Here is a 26,152-nt window from a genome sequence, read left to right on the forward strand (position 1 = left end):
CTCGACTGCCGGGCCTTGACTTCGAAGGCTAGGCGGGAGCGGTCCCGCAGGCTACTTGAGCTCCGGCAGTCTGCTCCGCGCCGTTCACGGTCCCGGTCGAGGAGGAGGTCGAGAGACCGGTCACGGAGCCGCAGCCATCACCGCTCATCTGGTTCCAAGTCTTCGGGTAAGTCAAAACATAGTAAGAAGTCCAAGAGGTGACATCACTCTTCGGGCTCCCCTCGCCGGTCGCACGACTCTGCTGAGGGTTCGGGTGGTACCACCCACGCGGAGCCGCAGGAGTCATGTCCGTTTTCATACCCGCCGGTCCCTGGGACGGACGCGACTCCGGCAGAGATCAGTGCCTTCCTCTCGGCCATGAGAGGCCTGGCTCCGTCGTCGACGCCTGCTGGCACGCCTTCGGGCCCCGCGGGCTCGACTGGGAGGCCTTGCGAGCCGGCGGCTCCGGCGCCGACTCCGTTCCCGACGCCGCAGGTCCCCGCAGGATCCAGGCTTGGATCCCAGTCGGCACCTGTCGACCTCACGACCCCTCCACCGGTGCCGGCGCCGCCGCTCTCCGGTTCAGTCCCGGCGCCGCACCCGATGCCAGAATGGTGGTAATTTCACCTTCCGCCCGGCTCCGATCATTCCACCTGTCTACCAGGAATCGAATGACGGTGACGACTGGGGAGGGTCTGATGACCCTCTGGCCCGGCAGGGCCAGTTATCACAGTACTGGGCAGACGAGCTGGGGGATGCCAGTGGTCTTGACAATCCCCTGACACTGGCTTCATCTCTCCTCCAACCGTGGCTTCGGAGGAAGGTGCTGCATTTTCTGTGGTGCTGCGCAAGGCGGCTGAAGCCCTTGGGCTGGAGCTACCTGCTGTGGCCGTGAGGACTAACCTCCTCACAGAAGTGCTCCAACCGTCAGCAAGCTCCTCGGAGCCTCTGCTGCAGTTTAATGAAGCACTAGTGGACGTTCTGAAGGGCACCTGGTCCAAGCCCTCCACAGTACCTCCTGTGGACCGGAACGTGGCCTGGTGCCACCGCCCTGCACCGGGCGACCCCAGTTTTCTGTCCATGCACCCCACGCTCGAGAGCCTGGTTATCCAGGCCTCTACTTCCCAGACCTCCTTCCCATCCGCTCCCCCGGATCGTGAACCCAAGAGACTAGAACAGTTTGGTAAGAAGCTGGTCTCCTCCCTTAGTTTGGTACTGCGGTCTATTAACACCGCTTGTCTCTTGGACCGTTACTCCCACTACCTGTGGGATACGGTGGAGGACGTGCTGCCCCAGTGTCTGGAGGAGGCCCGGACACAGCTCGTCCAGGCTCTTGCCGAGGGGCGGGATGCCGCGCGGCATGCAATCCGATGTGGTCTGGACACTACGAACTCGCTGGGTAGGGCAATGTCGACCACGGTGGCGCTTCGTCTCTACGCCTGTCTGCGGTCCACAAGTTTTTCTGGGGATGTCCAGAGTACCCTCATGGACATGCCCTTCGATGGCAGGCGCCTTTTTGGCGACAAAGCGGATAGTGCGCTGGAGCGCTTTAAGGACTCCAGGGCTACGGCCAAGTCCTTGGGCCTCTCGGCCCGCGCCTGCAAACTTCTGCTTTTCGCCCCTTTCGTGGCCAAGGAAGGGGCGCCCCCTCACGTCCGCCTAGCCACAGGCCACAGGACCAACCTCCACGCGGTCGCGGACGTGGATTCCGCCGAGGCGGTACAGGGGACAACGTGCCGGTCCGTCCACATCTACCCCAGCAGCATCCGCCTCAAAGCCCTCCTAGTCCGTGCTTTCAGGCCCATTCCACGCCAGTGGGAGGCAGAGTTTGCCTGCTCCACTGGCATTCCATCACGTCGGACAGGTGGGTGCTGCAAATCGTCCAAAGGGGTACTCCCTTCCCTTCGAGGCGACCCCTCCAGCCATGCCACCGCAGTACCACCGCATGTCGGGGGACCACTTGAAACTTCTACAGAAGGAAGTTACGGCCCTCTTGGCCAAGGGGGCCATCGAGCGCGTTCTTGGTCCCAAGAGACTAGAACAGTTTGGTAAGAAGCTGGTCTCCTCCCTTAGTTTGGTACTGCGGTCTATTAACACCGCTTGTCTCTTGGACCGTTACTCCCACTACCTGTGGGATACGGTGGAGGACGTGCTGCCCCAGTGTCTGGAGGAGGCCCGGACACAGCTCGTCCAGGCTCTTGCCGAGGGGCGGGATGCCGCGCGGCATGCAATCCGATGTGGTCTGGACACTACGAACTCGCTGGGTAGGGCAATGTCGACCACGGTGGTGCTTCGTCTCTACGCCTGTCTGCGGTCCTCAAGTTTTTCTGGGGATGTCCAGAGTACCCTCATGGACATGCCCTTCGATGGCAGGCGCCTTTTTGGCGACAAAGCGGATAGTGCGCTGGAGCGCTTTAAGGACTCCAGGGCTACGGCCAAGTCCTTGGGCCTCTCGGCCCGCGCCTGCAAACTTCTGCTTTTCGCCCCTTTCGTGGCCAAGGAAGGGGCGCCCCCTCACGTCCGCCTAGCCACAGGCCACAGGACCAACCTCCACGCGGTCGCGGACGTGGATTCCGCCGAGGCGGTACAGGGGACAACGTGCCGGTCCGTCCACATATACCCCAGCAGCATCCGCCTCAAAGCCCTCCTAGTCCGTGCTTTCAGGCCCATTCCACGCCAGTGGGAGGCAGAGTTTGCCTGCTCCACTGGCGTTCCATCACGTCGGACAGGTGGGTGCTGCAAATCGTCCAAAGGGGTACTCCCTTCCCTTCGAGGCGACCCCTCCAGCCATGCCACCGCAGTACCACCGCATGTCGGGGGACCACTTGAAACTTCTACAGAAGGAAGTTACGGCCTTCTTGGCCAAGGGGGCCATCGAGCGCGTTCCTGGTCCAGAAGTAGGTCGTGGTTGTTGTTCCCACTACGTTCTGGTTCCCAAGAAAGGCAAAGGGGGCCTACGCCCTATCTTGGACCTCAGGAGCGTCAACGTCTTCCTCCGGAAGGAGAAGTTCAAGATGCTCACCTTAGCTCAGGTTCTGGCTGCCCTAGACCCCAGAGACTGGATGGTAGCGTTGAACGCTTATTTCCACATCCCCGTCCTGCCAGCCCACCGGCGTTACCTGCGGTTCACGGTGGGCCAAGAACATTTTCAGTTTACCGTGCTCCCCTTCGGCCTCACCAGTGCCCCTCGGGTGATTGGGGGTTCCAGTCTTCCCCTATTTCGACGACTGGTTGCTGAAGGCGGGCTCGCCCCAGGCAGTCGTCTTCCACCTCCAGACTACGGCCGACCTCTTGCATTTGCTGGGGTTCTCCATCAATGTGCCGAAGTCGCATCTGAGTCCCTCCAGAAGCTCAGCGGTTCTAGACTCTGCGCAGTTCCGGGCCTATCCTCCGGAACAGCGGGTCCGGGATATTCAGGCTCTGATTCCCATCTTTCGGCCTCTATCTTGTGTTTCGGTCCGGTTGGTGCTGCGGCTTCTGGGTCTGATAGCCTCCTGCAACCTCTTGTTGCATCACGCCAGATGGCGAATGCGGGCTCTGCAGTGGGACCTGAAGTTTCAGTGGGCCCAGCATCGGGGCAACCTGTCCGACCATGTCTTGATCTCGGAGGGCACTGCACGACAGTTGCATTGGTGGCTCACGGACCGCGATTGGGTCAGTGGCAGATCCCTCTCCCTCCCCCAACCGGAGCACGTAGTAGTGACGGATGCGTCCCTCCTGGGATGGGGGGCCCACATGGGAGAGGCGGAGATCAGGGGCCTCTGGTCTCCGGCGGAGTCTAGGCTCCATATCAACCTTTTGGAGTTGAGAGCGATCCGACTTGCGCTGAAGGCATTCCTTCCTTCTGTCCGAGGAAGTGTAGTGCAGGTGTTCACGGACAACACCACTGCCATGTGGTATTGCAACAAGCAGGGCGGGGTGGGGTCGTGGACCCTTTGTCAGGAGGCTCTGCGCCTCTGGACATGGCTGGAACATCAGGGCATCTCCCTGGTGGTTCAACATCTGGCGGGCTCTCTGAATGCCAGAGCAGACAAACTCAGCCGCTGGTGCATGATGGATCACGAATGGCATCTACACTCGGACGTGGCGCAAGACCTCTTTCGGCAGTGGGAAGAGCCTTGGTTAGATCTATTCGCCACCGAAGAGAACGCGCAATGTCAGCAGTTCTGCGCATTGAAGTTTCCAAGGCGGCACTCGCTCGGAGACGCTTTTCGTCGCGAGTGGAGTTGCGGTCTGTTGTACGCCTTTCCGCCTATACCTCTTCTGCCCAGAGTGCTGAAGAAGAGCAGGCGGGACCGGGCCCAAGTCATCTTGGTGGCTCCGGATTGGGCACGAAGGTACTGGTATCCCGAGCTACTCAGTCTGTCGATCGATTCCCCCGATACGACTGCCTCTTCAGGAGGACCTTCTGTCGCAGCAGCAGGGGACGGTCCTCCACCCGAACCTGTCCAGTCTCCACCTCCATGCGTAGAGATTGGGCAGCGACAGTTGATGCCATTTGACTTGCCTCCTGAAGTCTGTGATGTGATTCTGGCAGCCAGGCGTCCCTCCACAAAATCAGTATACGCCTGCAGGTGGAACAAATTTGTGGCATGGTGCACAGCAAAGGCTGTGGATCCCCTTTCCGCCCCCCTTTCTGAGGTTCTCCTCTTTCTTCTTTCCATGGCCCAACAGGGCTCTGCTCTGGGCACTCTCAAAGGTTATCTTTCTGCTATCTCTGCTTTCTTACGGCTTCCTGATCAGCCTTCTCTTTTCAAATCCCCTGTTGTTTCTCGCTTCTTCAAGGGCATTTCTCACATGTTTCCTCCTGTCCCTTTCGTAATGCCTCAGTGGGATTTGAATCTGGTATTGACGTATCTGATGTGCGCTCCCTTTGAGCCACTTCATAATTGTCCCCTTCGTCTGTTGACGCTCAAGACTGCTTTCCTGGTTGCCATCACCTCTGCTAGGAGGGTGAGTGAGCTCCAGGCTCTCTCTTCTAAGCCTCCTTTTCTTTATGTCCATCCGGACAAGGTTGTTCTCAGGACTCTGCCTTCCTTTCTCCCTAAGGTGGTAACTGCCTTTCACATAGGGCAGTCTGTTACGTTGCCCACCTTCTTTCCGCCTCCGCATCCTTCGAAAGAGGAAGAGAGGCTCCACCGTCTGGACCCAAAACGAGCGCTTTCCTTTTATTTGGACCGCACCAAGCAGTTCCGGGTGGACGACCAACTCTTTGTTGGCTACGTGGGCGCTAAGAAGAGGCGGGCGGTGCACAAGTGAACCATCTCTCGGTGGGTCGTTTTGTGTATCAAAACTTGTTACTCCTTAGCTAAAAAAGAACCTCCTGTAGGGCTGAGGGCCCATTCCACTCGGGCCACAGCGGCTACAACTGCCCTGGGCCGGGGAGTCCCCTTGCATGACATCTGTCAGGCAGCAACGTGGCCCTCGCTGCACACGTTTGCCAAACATTATTGACTGGACGGCCAAGTCCGGAGAGACGGCTTCTTTGGCCGTACTGTTCTCTAGGACTTTCTGGTGTGATCTTGGTTCGCAGACACCCCATCGGGGTTGGTATTGCTGGGGTATCTATTCTAAGGTGAGGAATCTAACTAACGTGTTTCTTTCAGATGAACAAGTTACTTACCTTCGGTAACGATGTATCTGTAAGAAACATTAGTTAGATTCCTCACCGACCCACCCTTCCTCCCCGCTCTGCGAACCGATATAGAGGGTTGAGGTTATCCCTTTCAGGGCCCTAAAATTTTTTGGCACCAGTGTCGGTCTCTTGCATGGCTCTGCGTTCCTGGCGCGGAAAGCTATGTACAAGAACTGACGTCAGCGCGCGAGGGCGGCATCTAAGTACTCCGTCATCCCGGCGCACAACGCCGATGACTGACGCGGAGCCGCAGACGACGCCTAGCGACGCGCAAGGGTATTGCTGACAAAATCTTTCCGGATCCAGCCTGACGCCTGGGGATATTCTAAGGTGAGGAATCTAACTTACTAATGTTTCTTACAGATCTATTGTTACCGAAGGTAAGTAACTTGTTCTTCTGGTGGGCATTACCTCAGCAAGGAGTGTGAGTGAGCTTCAAGTTCTTAGTTCAAAACCCCAGTTTTTGACCACACATGCTAAAAGGATGGTCCTCAGGACCAGGGCTGCTTTTCTGCCAAAGGTAGTTACTCCCTTTTATCTGGGGCAGTCCATAACTTTCCCTGTGTTTTATCCTCCCCCTCACCCTTCTAAGGAGGAGGAGAGACTTCACCGCCTGGACCCTAAAAGAGCAGTGAGCTTTTATTTGGACAGGACAAAGGACTTGCGTATGGACGATCAGCTCTTTGTGGGCTACGTTGGTTGATCAAAAGGCAAGGCTGTGCACAAGCGCACTCTATCCAGATGGATCATCTTGTGCAGGAACCACCTGAGAGAATTAGAGCTCATTCTATTAGAGCCAAGTCTTCCACCTCTGCTCTGGCCAGAGGTGTTCCTGTAATGGATATTTGTAAGGCAGCGACTTGGGCTTCCCTCCACACTTTCGCAAAGCATTATTGCTTGGACTCCGAAATGACGATGGAGGGCCGCTTTGCGCGCTCTGTCTTGCAGGACTTTTTGGTATAAAAGGGTGGACACCCTCCTCCGGGAGCGGGACTGCTGTGGGAATCTATTCATAAGGTGAGGAATCCACAGGCAGATGTATCCATCAGAAGAACAAGTTACTTCCCTTCGGTAACTCTTTTTCTGGTGGATACACTATCTGCCAGTGGATTCCTCACTGAACCACCTTCCTCCCCGTTGTCCACCTTGGTATACCTTAAAGGATGCCTTATTTGGCTTGTTGTTTTACATTATATCTTCTTTCTATCTGGTGCAGTTATAGGAAATGCTTATGTTCTTTAGCTTTCCTCTTTGATTTTGTATTGTGTATATTTGTTCAAATGTTGTGCTCTGTGTATACTTTGAATCTGTTGTCGGTCCACCTGTTCGCCTCGGAGGCACAGAAAAAATGGGTCGAACTGAGGTCATCACGCCGACGAGGCTCTCTTATGGCTCCGGTGACGTCATGCGGAGTCGCGAGCGGAGCCGACGTCCTCGTCGGCGTGGAGATCTAGGAAAGAATTCCACGGAATGTTGGCGCAGGGGATATTCATAAGGTGAGGAATCCACAGACAGATACTGTATCCACCAGAAAAAGCGTTACCGAAGGTAAGTAACTTGTTCCTTATTACTTCAGAATATCTTTACGAACCCAACATCAGGTTCTGAACAGTGTGATCAAGACAACATGCACTAAAACACAAGAAAAGGAGAGTAAATGTTGAGGAACAATTTTTAATTGAATGTGGTATTTGTTTAATTGTTTCAGATATATATATCTATATAATCTATATATATCTTGCCCTGATGAAGCAACACATTTAATACTTAGTGGCGTGAAACAACTTGGCCTTGGCATGGAGACTGGTTAGAGTTAAAAATAAATAAATATTTGGCAAGAATACATTTCTAACACTTAGGAGAGATATTAAGGAAGAATCTAATCCTAAAAACCTTGTTGAACCTCATTTCTCCATATCAACCTATTTCTGCAATGCTAAGGGTATGAACACTGCAATTCTAGAAGCTCAAGTCAAATATACTTTTATTTGATTTCATTAGAAAATCATAAAAGGGTGGGAAAACCACCATGGGTAAGACATACATAAAATATTAATTTCTTTTTAAACATTTTTTTTTTTAAATATGGAAAAGCACATAGAAGATAGTCGGAAGGCAAGTAGCTGTATTTTTAAAAAGTATTACAACGTACAAGCAGTGCAATTCTAGAAGCTCATTACCTCCCTTTACCAGTCACACTATAGGTTTCTCTGTCACTACTTTTTAATGTCTTACACAGGCTTAGCTCTGTACAATAAGTGCTGCAATTCCTTGATTTTTCTTTTTTTAACAGATATATCTGAAATAGAGTCCAACCGATCTAGTTCTCCTCACGAAGACACAAGATTGCATCACTCTGATTTTGAATCTCATTCCTCGAATGAGAAGCTGAAAGAAAAATCAAGGTAAAATGGTATTTTTCTTATGCCTTTGTTTATTTGTCTGTACATTGTGCTATTGGTTGATTGTTCAATTCCTGAAATTGTGTGCTTTAGCTTTTTAGCAGATATTACAATCTCTATCCATAGAGAAGTTCTGCTGATGGTCCTCTCCCATCAACACATTGCCTAAATGCTCCTTTTGGCTACATCACCCCTGTACTATTGCAGCAGTTTATATACTGGCCTCCGCACCACTCAAAACTATGCAGTCCATCAGTTGTTTGGTGTAAGACAACTCAACCACGTCACACTAGTCCTCATTAGAAGAAAGAGACTAATGCCCTCAACTGCCAATCACTGAACTATCATGGGCCAGAAATCTAAGGTCTGATAGTCTGTGCCCATTGTCCATCAGACTTTATAGATGTGTCAGTCAGTCTCTTCATATTCAGTGCTTCTCCCTGTGAAAGTCCTCTTAAGTTGCCTACCCGAAATTCAGGATAAACCTTAAAAACCAACTTCTTAACATTTGCTTATCGTCTTCTCTGCAGCTCTATATAGTTGCTTCCTAAGTTCTGTTTAGTCAGACACCTAAGTCCAGCTTTGCCTCTTTACCAAGTACTCTTGTTATTTCAAAGGTTGGCCATCATGTAGTTGGCTTTCTCCAGGCACAGCCCATTATCCAGTATTAGGGTATCTTTCATAGATTCACATGCCTGAATCATTCCCCGTCGTCAGGGTGGGAGTCACCGGTAAATAACAAAGCAATGTCTCAGTAGACATATATAGTAACAGGCCCCAAAAGGCCTTAGCTTAGTAAGCTATCCACGTCCTTATGTAAAAAAAGGACAAAAGTTTGGCCAGTAGCCAATCAGCTAGCACCACCCTCTAGAACCTTCCTGGAAGGAGCTCTAGTCCCTCAGATTTTCTACCGCACGTCGTGCTAAGGGAGTCTCCACTGAGCTCTGCTCATTTCTTCTGGATTTCCAGTGTTTCTTGCTTACAAACTTCCTTGATTTCGTCATGGCTAATACCCCACAGAAGGGACTGTTCTGATCCTGTACTTCATGTGGGAAGAAGAGGCATCACGTGGACGACCAGCATAAGGACTGTCTTTATTGCTTTTATCCTAGCCACAATTCGAAAGACTGTAAGGTATGTCATACCTTTTCATCTAAGACCCTGAAAGACCGAGAAGGGCGCCTTTTAATCTGGCTGCAAAGGCTGAAGGACAAGGAAACTATTCTGTCCTCTGAGGAAAGTGAGGGTTCTTCTATCTCTTCTCACTCCTCACATAAAAGACCAAGGGTGTCATCTCCGGACCCTTCGTCGCAGCCACCTCAAAAGAAGACGCACAAAAAGTCTTCAGAGGTCCTGCCCTTGCCTCTGCCAGGGATTGTTTCTCCTAAGGCTGTACCACATACCTTTAAGTAACCAGTCTCCACCCAGTCGACGTCGACGACCTCGTCGACGTGGCTTCGACGACGAGAAGATCTCCGTCGACAGCAATCTGTTACCTCGTCGACGGCGACACTGTCTATGGTTACATCCCACTCTATGTCTTCGACGACGACCACTCCATCGTCGACGGCAGGTAAAGCTATCTCGTCGACGTTAGCCATTAAAAAATCATCGTCGTCGATTAAACTGCCGACGGGAGCGTCGACGACGACACCATCGACGAAAGCTTCCTCGTCGACATCCTCGTCGACGAGGACACCGTCGACGAAGCAATTGTCGACGACGAAAGCACCGTCGACGACGAAAGCACCGTCGACGAGACCATTGTCGTCGACGCCATCGTCGACGAGGAAGCCATCATCATCATTACCTTTGCCGCTGACAACGACACAGTCGACTACTACCTCATCGACGACGTCTCAAATGCAAATGATACCTGTTTCACCATCTAAAACTCTACCGTCGACGGATATGGATTCTGATATGCAAAGTACTTATGTGCACCTAAAAATAACCAAACGTGCACTGACTCCGGCCCTCACTTCACCCAGTAAGGTCCCAACCTTGCCTCCGACTCACCTTTTTGACGAGGAAGACTCGGATGACGCCAGTCTCTTTCCTGCGGCGACAAGTCCATCGCAACTACACGTAAAATATCAAGATGTCTCTGACTATGAGGACATTAACCAGGAATATCAGGAGGTTTCACCTCAGGAATACGTGCAGCCCCCACCTTCCATGGTTTGTCTGCCTGCGTCTCTGGTCACGGATCTACAATTCTTGATTTCGGATTATAAACAGTGGTTTCCGACGCCGGCACCTTCCCCGATGCCAGCTGGGCCTCCAACGCCACGGCCACGACCGCCTCCATTGGTTTTGCAGTCAGAGCCTGTCCCATCGCCACTTCGTCCCACCACGGACGACGGAGATGAGGGGGGAGCCTGAAGAAGGAGAGCTTCAGGACCTCAGTCTCACCAGGCTGAATGGGATGACTACATCCTTCCCTGTCTGGTTTCCCCTGCTCCTACCGCGGCCGACTCGCCGCCAGAAGACATTGGCGGTTTTCATAACATCATAGAAAGAGCGTCCCAGCGCTTCCAGATTCCAATGCCCTCGCACCAACAAGACTGTTTCCTTTATGATTTTAAGGAGCCTTTTAAGAAGTCTGTCCGGGCGATTCCAATAATAGATTACATTTGGGAACAAGGCATAAAGATTATGCAGAACCCTTCATCGGTCCCTCCTGTACTACCACGGCTGGATAAAAAAATATAAAGCTCCAGACACCGCTCCGGCTTGTCTCACAGGCCATCCAAAGCCGGACTCTGTCATTACTCAGGCTGCGCAGAGGAAGTCAAATAACCCAGCTGCTCTGTTGACAGCTCCACCAGATAAGGAGGGTAGACGACTGGAAAATATAGGCATACGTTTTTCCTCAATGTCGGCTTTAACAGTGCGTGCCTCCAACGCCCTTGCACTGTTGGGTCGTTACAATCGTCCGATGTGGGCGGACATTGCGCCATACTTGGCAGACCTGCCAGAGGAGTCAAAAGAAGAGGCAAGGAAGATCCTGCTTGAGGGGGACAGATCTGCCTCTGAGCTTATAGACTGCGCAATGGATATTGCTTCGACCGGATTTAGACAACTAGCTGGCGCAGCAGTCCTTCGACGCCAGGGCTGGCTCAAGGCAACCTCCTTCAGGCCGGAGGTCCAAACTAAGGTGCTGGATATGCCATATGATGGCCAACTTCTCTTCGGCGCTCATATTGATGAGGCATTGCAGGGTATTAAAAAAGATACTGATACCGCCAGAGCTTTGGGTACTTTACAATTTCGGAACCCTTCCTTTCGTGGTTCAAGAGGAAGAGGTCACACTTCCACTAGGGGAGAATTTCAACAACGTTCTTCCTTCTCCTCCTCCCAACAATACCGTCCGCAATACCAGCAGCGACAGCCATCCTCATACCCAAAATCTTCCTTTCGTGGCAAAGGAGGAAGACAAAAGGGCGCCGCTCGGCGGCAATGACTGTCAACTACAGCCGGCTTCAAACTTCTCTCCACCCTCCAAGATTGGTGGAAAAATCTCCCACTTTCTCCCAAATTGGCAAGAAATAACTACGGACCGTTGGGTCCTACAATTAGTACAATTCGGCAATTCTCTAGAATTCATACAGATCTCTCCTCAAACCCCTCCCCGCCAAATGCTTCACAAAAATCTACGTCCTTTACTTTTAGAAGTGAATATTATGCTCCAAAAGGGAGCTATAGAGAGGGTTCCCCCAAGTCAACGGGGAAAAGGGTTTTACTCCCGCTTCTTCCTCATCCGGAAAAAGGAGAAAAAATGGAGACCTATATTGGACTTGAGAAACCTGAACAAGTTTTTAAAGAAGCAGTCGTTTCGTATGATCACCATTCAGGAGGTATTACATCTACTCAATGCGAACGACTACATGGTGTTGCTAGACCTACAAGACGCATACTTTCATGTACCAATACACCGCAACCACAAAAAATTCCTACGATTCATGGTGGCGGGCAGACATTATCAGTTTCGGGTTCTGCCATTTGGGCTCAAATCGGCGCCACGCATTTTCACCAAATGTCTAGCTCCAGTGGCTGCATACCTACGCCATCACCAGGTCTTCCCATATCTAGACGACTGGCTTATCAAGTCTCCATCTCTAGAAGGCACGACAAGGTCTTCCAACGCTTGTCTGAGGCTTTTCGATTCACTGGGACTAACTCTCAACCAGGACAAGTCTGTCCTGCAGCCGTCTCAGTGCATGCAATTTCTGGGAGCTACACTAGACACCATACAGCGAAAAGCATTCCCATCACAGGAACGCAAGGACAAACTTCGGTCTTTAGCGCTCCGGATAATGTCCAGAAAGACGCTGTCAGTGCGTCTCTTCAAATCCCCACTCGGGATGATGTCTTCTTGCATCCTATTAGTCCCGCATTGCCGTCTTTGGATGCGACCCCTTCAGGAAGCACTGTCGGATCAGTGGGTCCAGTGTACAGGGTCCTTCGACATCATCCACGTGACTCCTGGGATCAAACAGGCTCTACGATGGTGGGTTTGCCCCCAGAGCCTTTCTCAAGGCTTGCATTTCTTGCTTCCTGCTGCTCCTCATATAATCACCACGGACGCCTCCTTAGAGGGCTGGGGGGCTTTCCTTCAAGAACTGCAGATAAGCGGAAAGTGGTCCCCTTCAGAGAAGATACTTCATATCAATCTTCTAGAACTGCGCGCAGTCTATCTAGCTCTGGTGGCCTTCCTTCCAAGAATCAAAAACTCCATAGTGCTTGTCCGAACTGACAACACCACGACAATGCACTATTTGAACAAACAGGGGGGAGCTCGCTCGCTGACACTCTCTCGCGCGAGTCGGAAAAAATGTGGAACTGGCTGCTACGTCACAACATCTCTCTCCGAGCAGATTATATTCCAGGTGCACACAACATGTTGGCAGATTATCTGAGCAGGAGACAGGCAGCATGCCACGAGTGGGAGCTGGATCAACTAGTCCTCAGCAACATATTTGCTCAATGGGGCACCCCTCTTCTGGACCTCTTCGCCACCCAGCAAAACGCCAAATGCCAACACTTTGCAAGCTGGCATCCCCAACCAGGGTCCCTGAGGAATGCCTTTTCGATGGCATGGTGCAACGTCTTTGCGTACGCCTTTCCGCCGTTTCCCCTTGTTAGACCTGTCAGCCCTTTGGGTGGTCCCTCCTCATCATTATTTATTTTGTCCCACTTTTGCCTCAAACCCTGTTAGTATTTTTCCTTTTTGGGAACCACCAGACTTTTTAGTGTTGATGCAGGGTCAGGGAGCCATTTTCCCTACCCCTGGAACTTCTGTCTGAGGGCCTGAAACACAAAATGGTGGCCACCCATTGTCACCTGAGACATAGCTGGAACCTACTAGTACCTTCCAGAACATTCTAGAACCCTGTGACAGTGTGAGGCAGGTTTAGAATGTTGGGAAGCCAGCTCAGAGTTGGCAGTTGGAGTAGGCAGTTGGCACCTGACTGGAGAGGAGAGAGGACAGAGAAACAGAAGGAGGAAGGAGTAAGGCAGCAGGGGTGGAAACTTGTGCCTGGAGTGGGGTCCAGAAACCCACCCTTGATACTAGTCCCTACTGACCAAGCCCAGCCTAAAGCCCTGTGTGGGATAAAGACCAGAAAATCATCTTAAGGACCTGAACAGCCGGAACAGGCCTTAAAGGAGAAGAACAGCAAGTTCCTGACCTGTTTGGTGGAATCCTCCTGGAGACCCGACGTCGAGAAGCCTGGAGACCTGGAGCCCGAGGTGGAGAAGTGGCGCTGACAGAAGGCAGACGTCGTACCTGGAGCCGCTAGAGGTCGAGTGAGGGCGCCGACGGAGGTCGTGTAGAGACACCGGAGGTCGAGTAGAAGTCACCTGAGGTGAGGCGTCGACGGGGGAGTGAAGTCCGCCCTCCGTAGTCGCCGGAAGCTGAAGTAAAGCGCGCAGGAGGTCGGGAGTGGAGGTCGCACTCCGGAGTCGCCCAGAAGCGGGGGAACCGTGACCCTGTGACGCCGGAACACGACATCGAGCCGAGGCCGCCCAGCGACATCAATCCGGAGCCGCCTCACGGCATCGACCCGGCGTCCGGTAAAGCAGATCGACGCAACATCGAACCGAGGCCGGCCAGCGACATCGAATCGGAACCGCCCGACGGCATCGACACGGCGTCAAGTGGAACAGATCGACGCGACATCGAACCGGAGCCGCCCAGCGACGTCGACCCGGCGCCGAGTGGAGCTGATCTTCGTGAAAAGGGCAGTAAGTGGTAGAAAGGGCATCTGAGGCCCTGTGGAGCCCTAAAAGACCAGTCTTTGGGCTAGAGGGGTGTTAGGACCAACCTGAGAGTGCTAGGGGGTGAACTGAGACTGGTGCAGGGACCTGTGTGAGGGACTGTGTAGTTGGAAGAATCAGAACCTTAGGTTTCCCTCATTCTACCTCAGCTTAGGCCCCAGCCTTGACAACTCTAGGTGGGACATCCCCAGGCCACCCCAGTGACCATAAGCTGTACTTGGGCATGGTAAAATCAATCTACCTCATAAATGTGATCTGATTTGCAATTGTTTGATGGCTATATTATGTATTGAAGGTGTTTTATTTATTGTCTGACCGTATTTATTCCTGCCTTGTATTTATTGTCTGACAGTATTTATTTGCCCTATGTATTTATCGCACCTCTATTTATTCCTTGTGTATTTATGACCTAATCCTATTTATTGCCCCTGCAAAGTGTTATTATTTAATTGACCTGCTATTTCTGAAGAAAATCCTTTTGTATTGTATTTGTGTCATAACCCTGCAACTAAGAGAAAAATTAAGATAAACACAAAGAGATTCTTTCATAAATTTTTACGGTGTAGAGTCGTTTTTGGAACGGATGAACGCATGGTTATTGTGAGGGTGTGACGTACGCTTAACACGGTGCCTGACCCCCGACCGCTCGAGCCAAGCTACCCCTTGTGTTGGGAAAAACCGGGTGACTGCTAACCTGGTTGCCCGGGGTTTTCTAACACCCCTGATTCCCAGGGTACTAAGGTAGATGAAAGCGGAGCCCTGCACTCTCATATTGATAGCTCCAGCGTAGCCACTGGTTCACGGAAATTCACCTCCTTTCCCTGGAACCTCCAATCAGATTGAGGCCGTTTCCATCTCTTCTAACGCTCAACAATCAGCAGGTTCAACATCCGGATCCGGCATCTCTCAGGTTATCAGCATGGCTCCTGAGTTCAGAGAGTTTCAGGGCTTAGACATTCCTCCGGACTGCAGACAAATTCTAGCTCGAGCAGATAGTACCAACAAAACGTACTCGCTCAAATGGAAGAGATTCTGTATCTGGTGTAAAACAAAAGGGTTACACTCTTTCTTCCACCCCGGAGCAAGTCCTGCCGTACCTCCTGCATCTGGCAAAATCTGGTCTTGCTCATGCCTCCATTAAGGTCCACCTAGCAGCAATATCACGCTTCAGGAGATCCTCTACAGGTCCATCATTATGGTCTCAGACTCATTGAGCAATTCCTTAAAGGGCTGTTTCCAACATTTTCCTCCAGTGAAGCCTGTTCCACCGGCTTGACATCTCAACACAGTGTTAGCTCAACTAATGAAACACCCGTTACATAGAGCAGACCTTAAGTATGTCTCCTGGAAGGTTGCGCTCCTGTTTGCCCTTACCTCGGCGAGGTGAGCGAGGGAGCTCCAAGCGTTCTCAATCCAAGAACCGTTGATTCAGTTCAAACAGGATAGGGTCCTTCTCCGCACAAATCCAACGTTTATTCCTAAAGTTCCATCTCAGTTCCACCTTAACGAAGCTATTGTGCTGCGTTCATTCTTCCCGAATCCACAAACAGTGGCGTAGAAAACTCTACATTCCTTGGACATTAAGCGCTGCCTAAAGTTTTAGATTGATAGAACGAAATCATTTTGTAAGTCTAATCAACTCTTTGTAGCGTACAGTAGGCCTCGAAAAGGGCTACCGCTCACCAAAGAGAGCATTTCCCGCTGGATTTCTTCAGCCATCACCTTCTGTCATCAACAGGCGGGACGTCCGCTGCGATCAACAGTTCGTGCCCATTCCACAAGGGCCATGTCTACTTCCATGCTGTAAGGAAACAATAGCTCATGCGGATTGATACTTAACAATATAGTGTATAATCTAAAATAATGATCAAAGAAAAGGGGATTATAAAAGATGTCAGAAGAAAAGGCAAAGCCATACACGTTAGATCTTTTTTGTGATGAATTTTTTGTTTATATTTCTGAAATATTTACACAAAAAGTGGACATAAATTTACGATACAAATTAACATTAAACATACAAATTACACAATAGTGTCCCAAATGAAAAACCTTACAAAAAAATTTTTTTACATAACATACAACATACAGACAAGGTTTGCATTTCTCTTTACACAGGCAATCACCAGTAATTAATTATTCAAATTAACAACACTTATTTAATATAGGTGTTGATTGAGTGATTTGCCTATCGCGTCAACGGCGTTTCGACCCTATTCCAAGTGTAAAGGGTCTCGTCAGGACAGTCTAATGTAGGGACACCTAAAAGGAAATTACAAGAATGTATCAGAAAAAGGGCCAGTGGGGCTTAAGAAATGAAAGTAAAATACTATAGGTGATGCGCCTCTTTACCTTAACGTCCAACACTAGTCTAGCGTGAAAATGTACAGTGACACCGTGTTTTAAGTGAAGGGATAAAATACTCACAGGTACCCAGCCGGGTGCTGTGTGCAAATAGAGAGAAAAACATTACTGTCTGAGCCATAATTCAGTTGTATATGTATATAGTGGAAACCTAAATATCTACTTACCCCTGTGAGAGTGGACTCACACGGAGGCAGTTGCCCAATGTAATACGGTGTGGTTGTGAATATCACGTAAGATGAGGGTCCTTCAAGATACAGAACCTCCAAACTGCTATATTAACGAGTCCGATCAACTGTATAAAAAATAATAAAAAAAATAAAAAGGCGCTAGTAACAAAGAAACCAGTGGAAATTGGCCTCTTCAGTCTATTAGTCACATGAAACTAAAACCAACGCAGAGGAGACGCTGCTCCTACCTCATTTATTTCGTCCGGGTTTCTGAATATCTCACGGAGCGCTGCAGCAGGCAAGCAAGGTCCTGGCTGCTAGGTACGATCACAGCGGTTGGTGGGGGAGTAGAACACTTAAGCCTGATTCGATAAGCGCTGGCCAATCAGGATTTCCAAACAATACTCTGGCGCGAGCGTGACGTTGCTAAGTTACCAAAAGCTAACTTCAATCACTGTCACGGCATGTGAGCGAGGTTAATCAGTAGCTAATCAGGATTCCCAAACAATACTTTCGCGCGAGCGTGACGTTGCTTGGTTACCAAAGGCTATCGTCAATCTCTGTTGCGGCACGTGAATGAGGACGTGAAAAGAAATGAGTGCTGTGCTCCGATTTATACCGCTATGGTATTAATAGTGTTGGAACCGGGAATACGGCACTATCGGATGAAATACCTAGATGATAGCAATTATATAAATGGACACAGTTACCAGACTTATTGACAGCGCTTCTGCATTAAATATCAGTGAATGATCAGTTGGTAATTAAAAAAGCAGTGGAGTATAGAAAAGATTGACGTAACAATTACACAATTACATGGGGTTACAGGGGTTTGCAAATTTTAGGTTATTTGTTCATTGGTTATGGCGTATAACAATGATGAATACAATTCTTTACACACTGAGCAGTGAACGTTACAAATCGCCACCAACACAATTATGAGAATAGTCATTGATTTAAAACAAAGAAATAGTAATGTAGATGCGTGACTGGCTATACAGAAAGGCTTAAAATAATTATCTTATCCAGGACAATATGCCATAATTAGTTGTTAACTTATTCCATCCGAGACATTAAAAATAATGTACATTCGAATTTACAGAGTACATATATCAGTATATCCCTAACTTTACATATTATCCATCATTTATTGTCACACCGGTATGTTACTGGCTATTTATGGAATAATATATTGAAACTTCTTTGAAATTACAACAAAAGCTGTATTGAGAAAATTGTTTAAAGATACATGCTAGGTCATTAAGCCACACTGATTCAGGAAAGGGTAGTAATAAACCCACGCCATTCCTCAGCTGTGTTCAGCCCTTGTAGTATAGAGTTAGTACGCTCAATCCAACGACATTCCAGGCGTTGCAGTATCTGTGATAAATCTCCGCCTCTTTTCGGATCAATCACTTTGTCAATTACCTGCCAGCGAATGTCATTTGCCGTGTGCCCTTTCTCTCTAAAGTGATTGACCAATGGGGCATTGGGAACGGAATTCCTAATCCTACTGCGATGTTGCCCTATGCGTGCTTTGACAATTTGTTGCGTTTGTCCAATATATGGTAGCCCACAGGGACATAGTATGCAATATACTACATTTTTGGTATTGCAGTTGGCAAAGAAGTTTAGTACTTGATCAACTTTTCCATGAGTGAATTTCTTAGTGTTTGCAGTAAATTCACAGGCGACACAGTTACCACATTTATAGTGACCTTTAACATCTGGAAACCCCCAGTAGGATTAGGAATTCTGTTCCCAATGCCCCATTGGTCAATCACTTTAGAGAGAAAGGGCACACGGCAAAAGAGGCGGAGATTTATCACAGATACTGCAACGCCTGGAATGTCGTTGGATTGAGCGTACTAACTCTATACTACAAGGGCTGAACACAGCTGAGGAATGGCGTGGGTTTATTACTACCCTTTCCTGAATCAGTGTGGCTTAATGACCTAGCATGTATCTTTAAACAATTTTCTCAATACAGCTTTTGTTGTAATTTCAAAGAAGTTTCAATATATTATTCCATAAATAGCCAGTAACATACCGGTGTGACAATAAATGATGGATAATATGTAAAGTTAGGGATATACTGATATATGTACTCTGTAAATTCGAATGTACATTATTTTTAATGTCTCGGATGGAATAAGTTAACAACTAATTATGGCATATTGTCCTGGATAAGATAATTATTTTAAGCCTTTCTGTATAGCCAGTCACGCATCTACATTACTATTTCTTTGTTTTAAATCAATGACTATTCTCATAATTGTGTTGGTGGCGATTTGTAACGTTCACTGCTCAGTGTGTAAAGAATTGTATTCATCATTGTTATACGCCATAACCAATGAACAAATAACCTAAAATTTGCAAACCCCTGTAACCCCATGTAATTGTGTAATTGTTACGTCAATCTTTTCTATACTCCACTGCTTTTTTAATTACCAACTGATCATTCACTGATATTTAATGCAGAAGCGCTGTCAATAAGTCTGGTAACTGTGTCCATTTATATAATTGCTATCATCTAGGTATTTCATCCGATAGTGCCGTATTCCCGGTTCCAACACTATTAATACCATAGCGGTATAAATCGGAGCACAGCACTCATTTCTTTTCACGTCCTCATTCACGTGCCGCAACAGAGATTGACGATAGCCTTTGGTAACCAAGCAACGTCACGCTCGCGCGAAAGTATTGTTTGGGAATCCTGATTAGCTACTGATTAACCTCGCTCACATGCCGTGACAGTGATTGAAGTTAGCTTTTGGTAACTTAGCAACGTCACGCTCGCGCCAGAGTATTGTTTGGAAATCCTGATTGGCCAGCGCTTATCGAATCAGGCTTAAGTGTTCTACTCCCCCACCAACCGCTGTGATCGTACCTAGCAGCCAGGACCTTGCTTGCCTGCTGCAGCGCTCCGTGAGATATTCAGAAACCCGGACAAAATAAATGAGGTAGGAGCAGCGTCTCCTCTGCGTTGGTTTTAGTTTCATGTGACTAATAGACTGAAGAGGCCAATTTCCACTGGTTTCTTTGTTACTAGCGCCTTTTTATTTTTTTTATTATTTTTTATACAGTTGATCGGACTCGTTAATATAGCAGTTTGGAGGTTCTGTATCTTGAAGGACCCTCATCTTACGTGATATTCACAACCACACCGTATTACATTGGGCAACTGCCTCCGTGTGAGTCCACTCTCACAGGGGTAAGTAGATATTTAGGTTTCCACTATATACATATACAACTGAATTATGGCTCAGACAGTAATGTTTTTCTCTCTATTTGCACACAGCACCCGGCTGGGTACCTGTGAGTATTTTATCCCTTCACTTAAAACACGGTGTCACTGTACATTTTCACGCTAGACTAGTGTTGGACGTTAAGGTAAAGAGGCGCATCACCTATAGTATTTTACTTTCATTTCTTAAGCCCCACTGGCCCTTTTTCTGATACATTCTTGTAATTTCCTTTTAGGTGTCCCTACATTAGACTGTCCTGACGAGACCCTTTACACTTGGAATAGGGTCGAAACGCCGTTGACGCGATAGGCAAATCACTCAATCAACACCTATATTAAATAAGTGTTGTTAATTTGAATAATTAATTACTGGTGATTGCCTGTGTAAAGAGAAATGCAAACCTTGTCTGTATGTTGTATGTTATGTAAAAAAAATTTTTTGTAAGGTTTTTCATTTGGGACACTATTGTGTAATTTGTATGTTTAATGTTAATTTGTATCGTAAATTTATGTCCACTTTTTGTGTAAATATTTCAGAAATATAAACAAAAAATTCATCACAAAAAAGATCTAACGTGTATGGCTTTGCCTTTTCTTCTGACATCTTTTATAATCCCCTTTTCTTTGATCATTATTTTAGATTATACACTATATTGTTAAGTATCAATCCGCATGAGCTATTGTTTCCTTACAGCACATAATACCCAGGCTCTTTGTGGGTAGGGTTTCCTTGTTTCCCAATCGAGTATGTCTACTTCCATGGCACTGTTTGCAGGGGTGCCCATTGTAGACATTTGTAGAGCGGCCACATGGAAGACGCCGCATACATTCACCAAGCATTACTGGCTGGACACGGAGATCATGAAGGATGCGTCAGTGGGTCACGCGGTACTCCGTCATCTATTTCAGTAGAGGTGAGCCCTTTCTTTCATGCCACCATCCTTGCCTTTTTTACGCACATTTCGCACTGTAATGTATACATTGGCTGAGTCTTTGTTTTCTAGTGCTTCTTGTTTTTCACATGGATATGTTATTATCTAGTGACTGGATATGTGATATACCTGTCGAAATGTGCTTCTCATTGCTTACTACTCTGATTCAGGCATGTGAATCTATGAAAGATACCCTAATACTGGATAAGGAACGCGTTACTTACCTGTAACTGCGGTTATCCAGTATTGGTATCTTTCATAGATTCACATGCAACCCACCCGCCTCCCCTGGAAGGGCTCTCTTGGATCTCTCAGTGATACAACTACTTAGCACTGTGCTTACGAAAATCTGAGGGACTAGAGCTCCTTCCAGGAAGGTTCTAGAGGGTGGTGCTAGCTGATTGGCTACTGGCCAAAATTTGGTCCTTTTTTACATAAGGACGTGGATAGCTTACTAAGCTAAGGCCTTTTGGGGCCTGTTACTATATATGTCTACTGAGACATTGCTTTGTTATTTACCGTTGACTCCCACCCCGACGACGGGGAATGATTCAGGCATGTGAATCTATGAAAGATACCAATACTGGATAACTGCAGTTACAGGTAAGTAACGCGTTCCTCCCAGCTTAATGATTAGTTATCCCCACTTGGCTCCAACATAGTACTTTTTGAGACTCGCTACCCCATACCCTAATGCTCTCTGAGGCCACTGCGGGGTGATTAGTAGTGCTTAACAACAATCCCAAATAAAATTGTGCAGTCTGCAATTGTTTTTGATTTGACAGCAGGCTGGAATAACATTTGGCTTGCTCTGCTGTGTGTGCTAGTGCTGGTTGAGAGCACTTGCCGAGGACGGATATTAAGAATTAACTAGTGAATCTCAGAATAGCACTGTTCTGCTTTGCCTGGAGACCAGGGTGTGATGCTACACACTAGACCCTGCAGACAATTTGCAGATTAAATATTCATACTGGGTAGGATAAATAAATTACTTCTTTTCAATACTGTCCACAGTCCTATTTTTCTCTAAGGTAATGGGCATTTGTGATAGTTTATGAATACATCTTTCTAAGAGGATTCTGGCAGTCTATGATAAATCTGCAGAAGAGGACTGGGTTTTCACGTAACTGCATGTCTATTTTTCAAGGATGGCTCAATCAATTCCCCCCATTTTAACCAGTGGTTTGAAAATCTATTGAACTACTGCTATACACTGGAAAAACTAATCACTGTTATAGGCAAAGACCTGAGATAGTTTCATAAAAATGCCAGCCATTAATTTTATTAACTTGATACCGCTTAAATCAGCTATCAAGAAGAGTATGGTGGATGCATGGCCATATTTCTACTACTTTTCATGTTTAGTATTTGTCAATCGCAGTTTTTCTTTTTTCCTCTGCAGTTTTTTGTTTTGCTTTTTTTCTGCTTTACATCATCATTTGCGTTTTTCCATTTTTTTCCTCAGAATTATTTGTTATTCTGTGTTTGTCCTTTCTAGCCGTTGAGCTAGACATGTGCTTTTCTTGTTAAATTTGACTGGTGGTGGTTTATATATCAAATGCTGCAAATCCATATTAACCCCTTCAGTGCCACACCCTTTCCCCCTCCTGTGCCGGGCGTTGCATTAGTGGGTGGGGTTCATGACGAGATAGTCTCGTCATGGGCACAGCGCAACCACGCTCCATGGCGAGACTATCTCGTCATGGGCACAGAAGAGGTTAATGGGTAAAACTCAAGTGGCCGTAATAATAAAGCACAGTTTAAAACATGACTTCATATAAAGAAAGAGCGGGTTGAACTGCCCAAGGTTATGGGCTGGTGAGTATTCATGGAGGGGTGGAAGGAAAGAGGGAAAGGGAACCCAAGAGTAAAGCTTTTGATGTTACTGGGACAATACACAACATGACTCCTGCTCCTCTGCTGGGGTTGAAAGGGGCTCTATTTTCTAGGCTTTGTGTGTCCAGTTATGTAGCATGATGTTATGAATCTGGCTTAATGGGATGTGGAGTGAAGTGGCCAACCTGTTATTCTCTTGTGCGCTTCACCTTGAAGCTTAGAGATAGAGCTTCAGGTTATCTGCAGCAGATCGACACATATCAAGAAAGCCATGTTCCAGAGTCTCCAGTAGTGTCTACCCACATGACTGAAAAAACACCAGCAGTATGTGAACATTATAATATCTTTAGTTGTTAAACCTTAGTATAATGTAATGAGTTTAATCACAGATGTTACTTGTAAACTTCACTGCTGCTCGAAGTACTTAAGTAAGCTCTTGTGCAGTAGTGCACGTCGTTAAATCACATTTTGATTGCACTGTTTAGAGTTTGTTTTTTAATCTCAGCTCCAAAGAAGAGGCACCACCAAGTAGGCTGGCAAGAATGGGAGCCTTGCCTACCCCTTTCAAATCAGTGATGACTGATGACACCCCAGCTGTTCCTACATCACCAGTAGTCACGGAGATGAGCAAGGAGCAGAAATACACAGATGATGTACCAGGTCCGTCTTTTTCTGTTTGTATTTACTTTTGTTAAGCCAAATTATTGTTCAGTGAAATTATGGGGTATTGTTAAATGTATAGTTTGTATAGAGGTAGTATGAAATATCATGTCAGTAATTCCTATTGTTCTGTGTATATCCTTTTAGCCCATGACTGTCATTTTTATCCTTTTGGACAGTTCCCCAGGGAAGTCTATTCCTTTTCTGTGTCCGAAGGATACCCATGCTGATAGCCAACTTGGTGTCAAAGGGTCTATGTTGTGCAAGTCACTAAAAGGCTACATGGAGAGAGGAGTCACTAGAAGCCACAAGATAAATAGTTGGATATAGTGCAAGCCCTTAGGTGAAAGGTTCAGATGACTGTCCCTAAATAACAATAGATAATACTGTATTTTTTGCTGGGTAAAATCAACCTGAATTAACTTGCAATACTGAATAGGTCACTGACTAATACTTTCGATACCTTTCCAGTAAACAACTTTAAGGGTTAAATCAGAGTAAGCTCCCCTGGCAATGTACCTTTACATTCTTATCACACCATAAAGAATATCCTATCACAAAATTAGACATGCAATAGACAAAAGGGCAATGCGATACTTTAACTAGTTATGATTTATGAAAGTAATTCTGTGAAGGAAACCAAAATATACCTAATGTTACAACCTCGCTATTCCTACCCGCTGTACCTCCCAGTATGTGCATGGTTTCACATTCCACTCAAATCTTGTTGCGACCAAAGGCATCTTTTATAGTAAACTACTAGATACATACAGTCCAAAGTGATCTGTACCCCACAAAGGGGCATCATTTTGTCTTAAAGTTTCATTAAAAACAATTGTTTATTTAATTGTTCTTAAAAGTTTCAAACATTGTGGAAATTATAGATCTCTTATTTACAGTTTTCATCTCTACTTCTGACCGAAATGCTGTGTTTTTTTAAAACCCTTTCTTGTTTGAACAAACAGATTAAAATAATTATATTTATTATTTGTTACTCTTGTTTCATAACTGCATTAATGATCAGTTACTATTCCGGCAAACATGGCTTATTTGCGAAAAAGAAAGATAATCATTTGATATAACAATTACTTTTCCTTAGACAACAGAAGTGTTTCATCACTGCATTTGTAAACAGAGCAGTTTAACATAACAAAACAAAGCAGTTTAGTAGACATCAAAGGCAGATAGTTGCACATACAGAGCTATCTAATGGGGTGTCAACATAATTGCTTTCATAGTATGCTTTCACTGAAATGGTTTTTTTTTTTATCTTGCTATTAGTACAATTCCTAATTTAACTTCATCATATTATTATTCAACACAGCTAGAATCACGAAACAGAGTTCAATGTCTTTAATAATCCCATTTGGAAAACATGAGGATAATAAGAATTTACTGGCTCTTTCACCTTGTTGATAGTCATTTACCACTGGTGTTCCAGACCCACAATTCTGGTGCACTCCAAATTGGATAAGCAGGATACTTGCTCTAATAATTTCACTCTGGATGTTTACGAGGATAAGCAGGCAAAGGTCACTTCAAGAGATGGAGGGTTTTGGAAACTTACATTTAATATCACACAGTAGATAACACAATAGCTTCTGTGTCTAATCAGTACTTTATAAAAAGAAAATGTCTAGCACCAGGTCAGGCAGGTCTGTAAAATAGTACGCTTAAAATATGATATACAAAGAAAATATGTAGGTAGGTCCTAGCTCATCTTGGCATAAGTTTCAGTGCCAAATGTTGTGGTAGCTGCCTCATGCTATTGACTATGAATATGGGGTGGTTATCCACAATGCAAACCCACAACCCAAAGAACAAGCATTATTTGATTAAGTTAAAGCCATTTGGTTTGCTAATGGTATTGAATAGCAAAGCAAATGGCTTTAACTTAATAAAAGGCAAGACCTATTGCATTTTTAATGCTTTTTCCTCTATGCTTCTCCTGCCCTACATATTGTTCTCTCCCTCGTGCCTGCTCTGCTATTATTTTTTTTTAACATACATATTTTTGGAAGGACCAGGCAGCAAGTTGCTGCTTGCCCTATACAAACGTGTCATCCACCATCTTAGATCAGTCATTAAAAGATACAAGAAATTGAGGTCGCCTCCAACAGCGAGCGCTTCAATGAGCCTTTTTGTTTTGCAAATACTTAACAGGGTTAGCAAAAGGCATTGGTTTTTTTACCAATGTTGTTAAAAATCGCAATAAGCATTAGAAAAGCCATTAGGTCTCAAAGGTGAAAGTTACTGACGCTGTCAATGCTTGTTGCTATAGCACTGCTTTATCCATCTTCAAAAATGGGTGGAGAGTAATTGTGCATTCCTCCTTACAGACAGAATGCCCATGTGGTAATGATGAGTGTCTGATAAAAAGCATTTGGACATATAAGGTGCCAAAAAATAAAGCCTATTGGGACCACCTCTTTAAAATGAAATAATTTCTAACCTTCATAATGCTTTTAGAAGTGAATGGAGTACACTGCTCAAACTGAAGCAATTTACATCCACTGCCTCTTCATAGAAGGCGAAATATTTTTGCCCAGACTTGCCCCATGGGACTACGATGACTACTGAACCACCTACAATGGTAATGTAGCAGGAATAATCTTACAGTGCACACCATAAAAGTAAAATCATGTGTT

At 46.8% G+C, this 26,152-nt stretch overlaps 1 protein-coding gene across 4 annotated transcripts in view; it reads left to right on the top strand.

Moving 5' to 3' along the window:
- The window catches only part of TJP2 (tight junction protein 2), a 533,564-nt gene that overhangs the window by 350,320 nt on the left and 157,092 nt on the right, over window positions 1-26,152 (top strand). For all 4 annotated transcript variants that reach the window (XM_085632998.1, XM_085632999.1, XM_085632996.1 and 1 more), the window contains 2 exons: window positions 7,908-8,019; window positions 23,350-23,504. In XM_085632998.1, the coding sequence (XP_085489124.1) occupies window positions 7,908-8,019; window positions 23,350-23,504 (267 nt within the window). The remainder of the gene's footprint in view (window positions 1-7,907; window positions 8,020-23,349; window positions 23,505-26,152) is intronic.

Source organism: Triturus cristatus, chromosome 2_1, assembly GCF_964204655.1.
Source record: "Triturus cristatus chromosome 2_1, aTriCri1.1, whole genome shotgun sequence".
Taxonomy (NCBI): domain Eukaryota; kingdom Metazoa; phylum Chordata; class Amphibia; order Caudata; family Salamandridae; genus Triturus; species Triturus cristatus.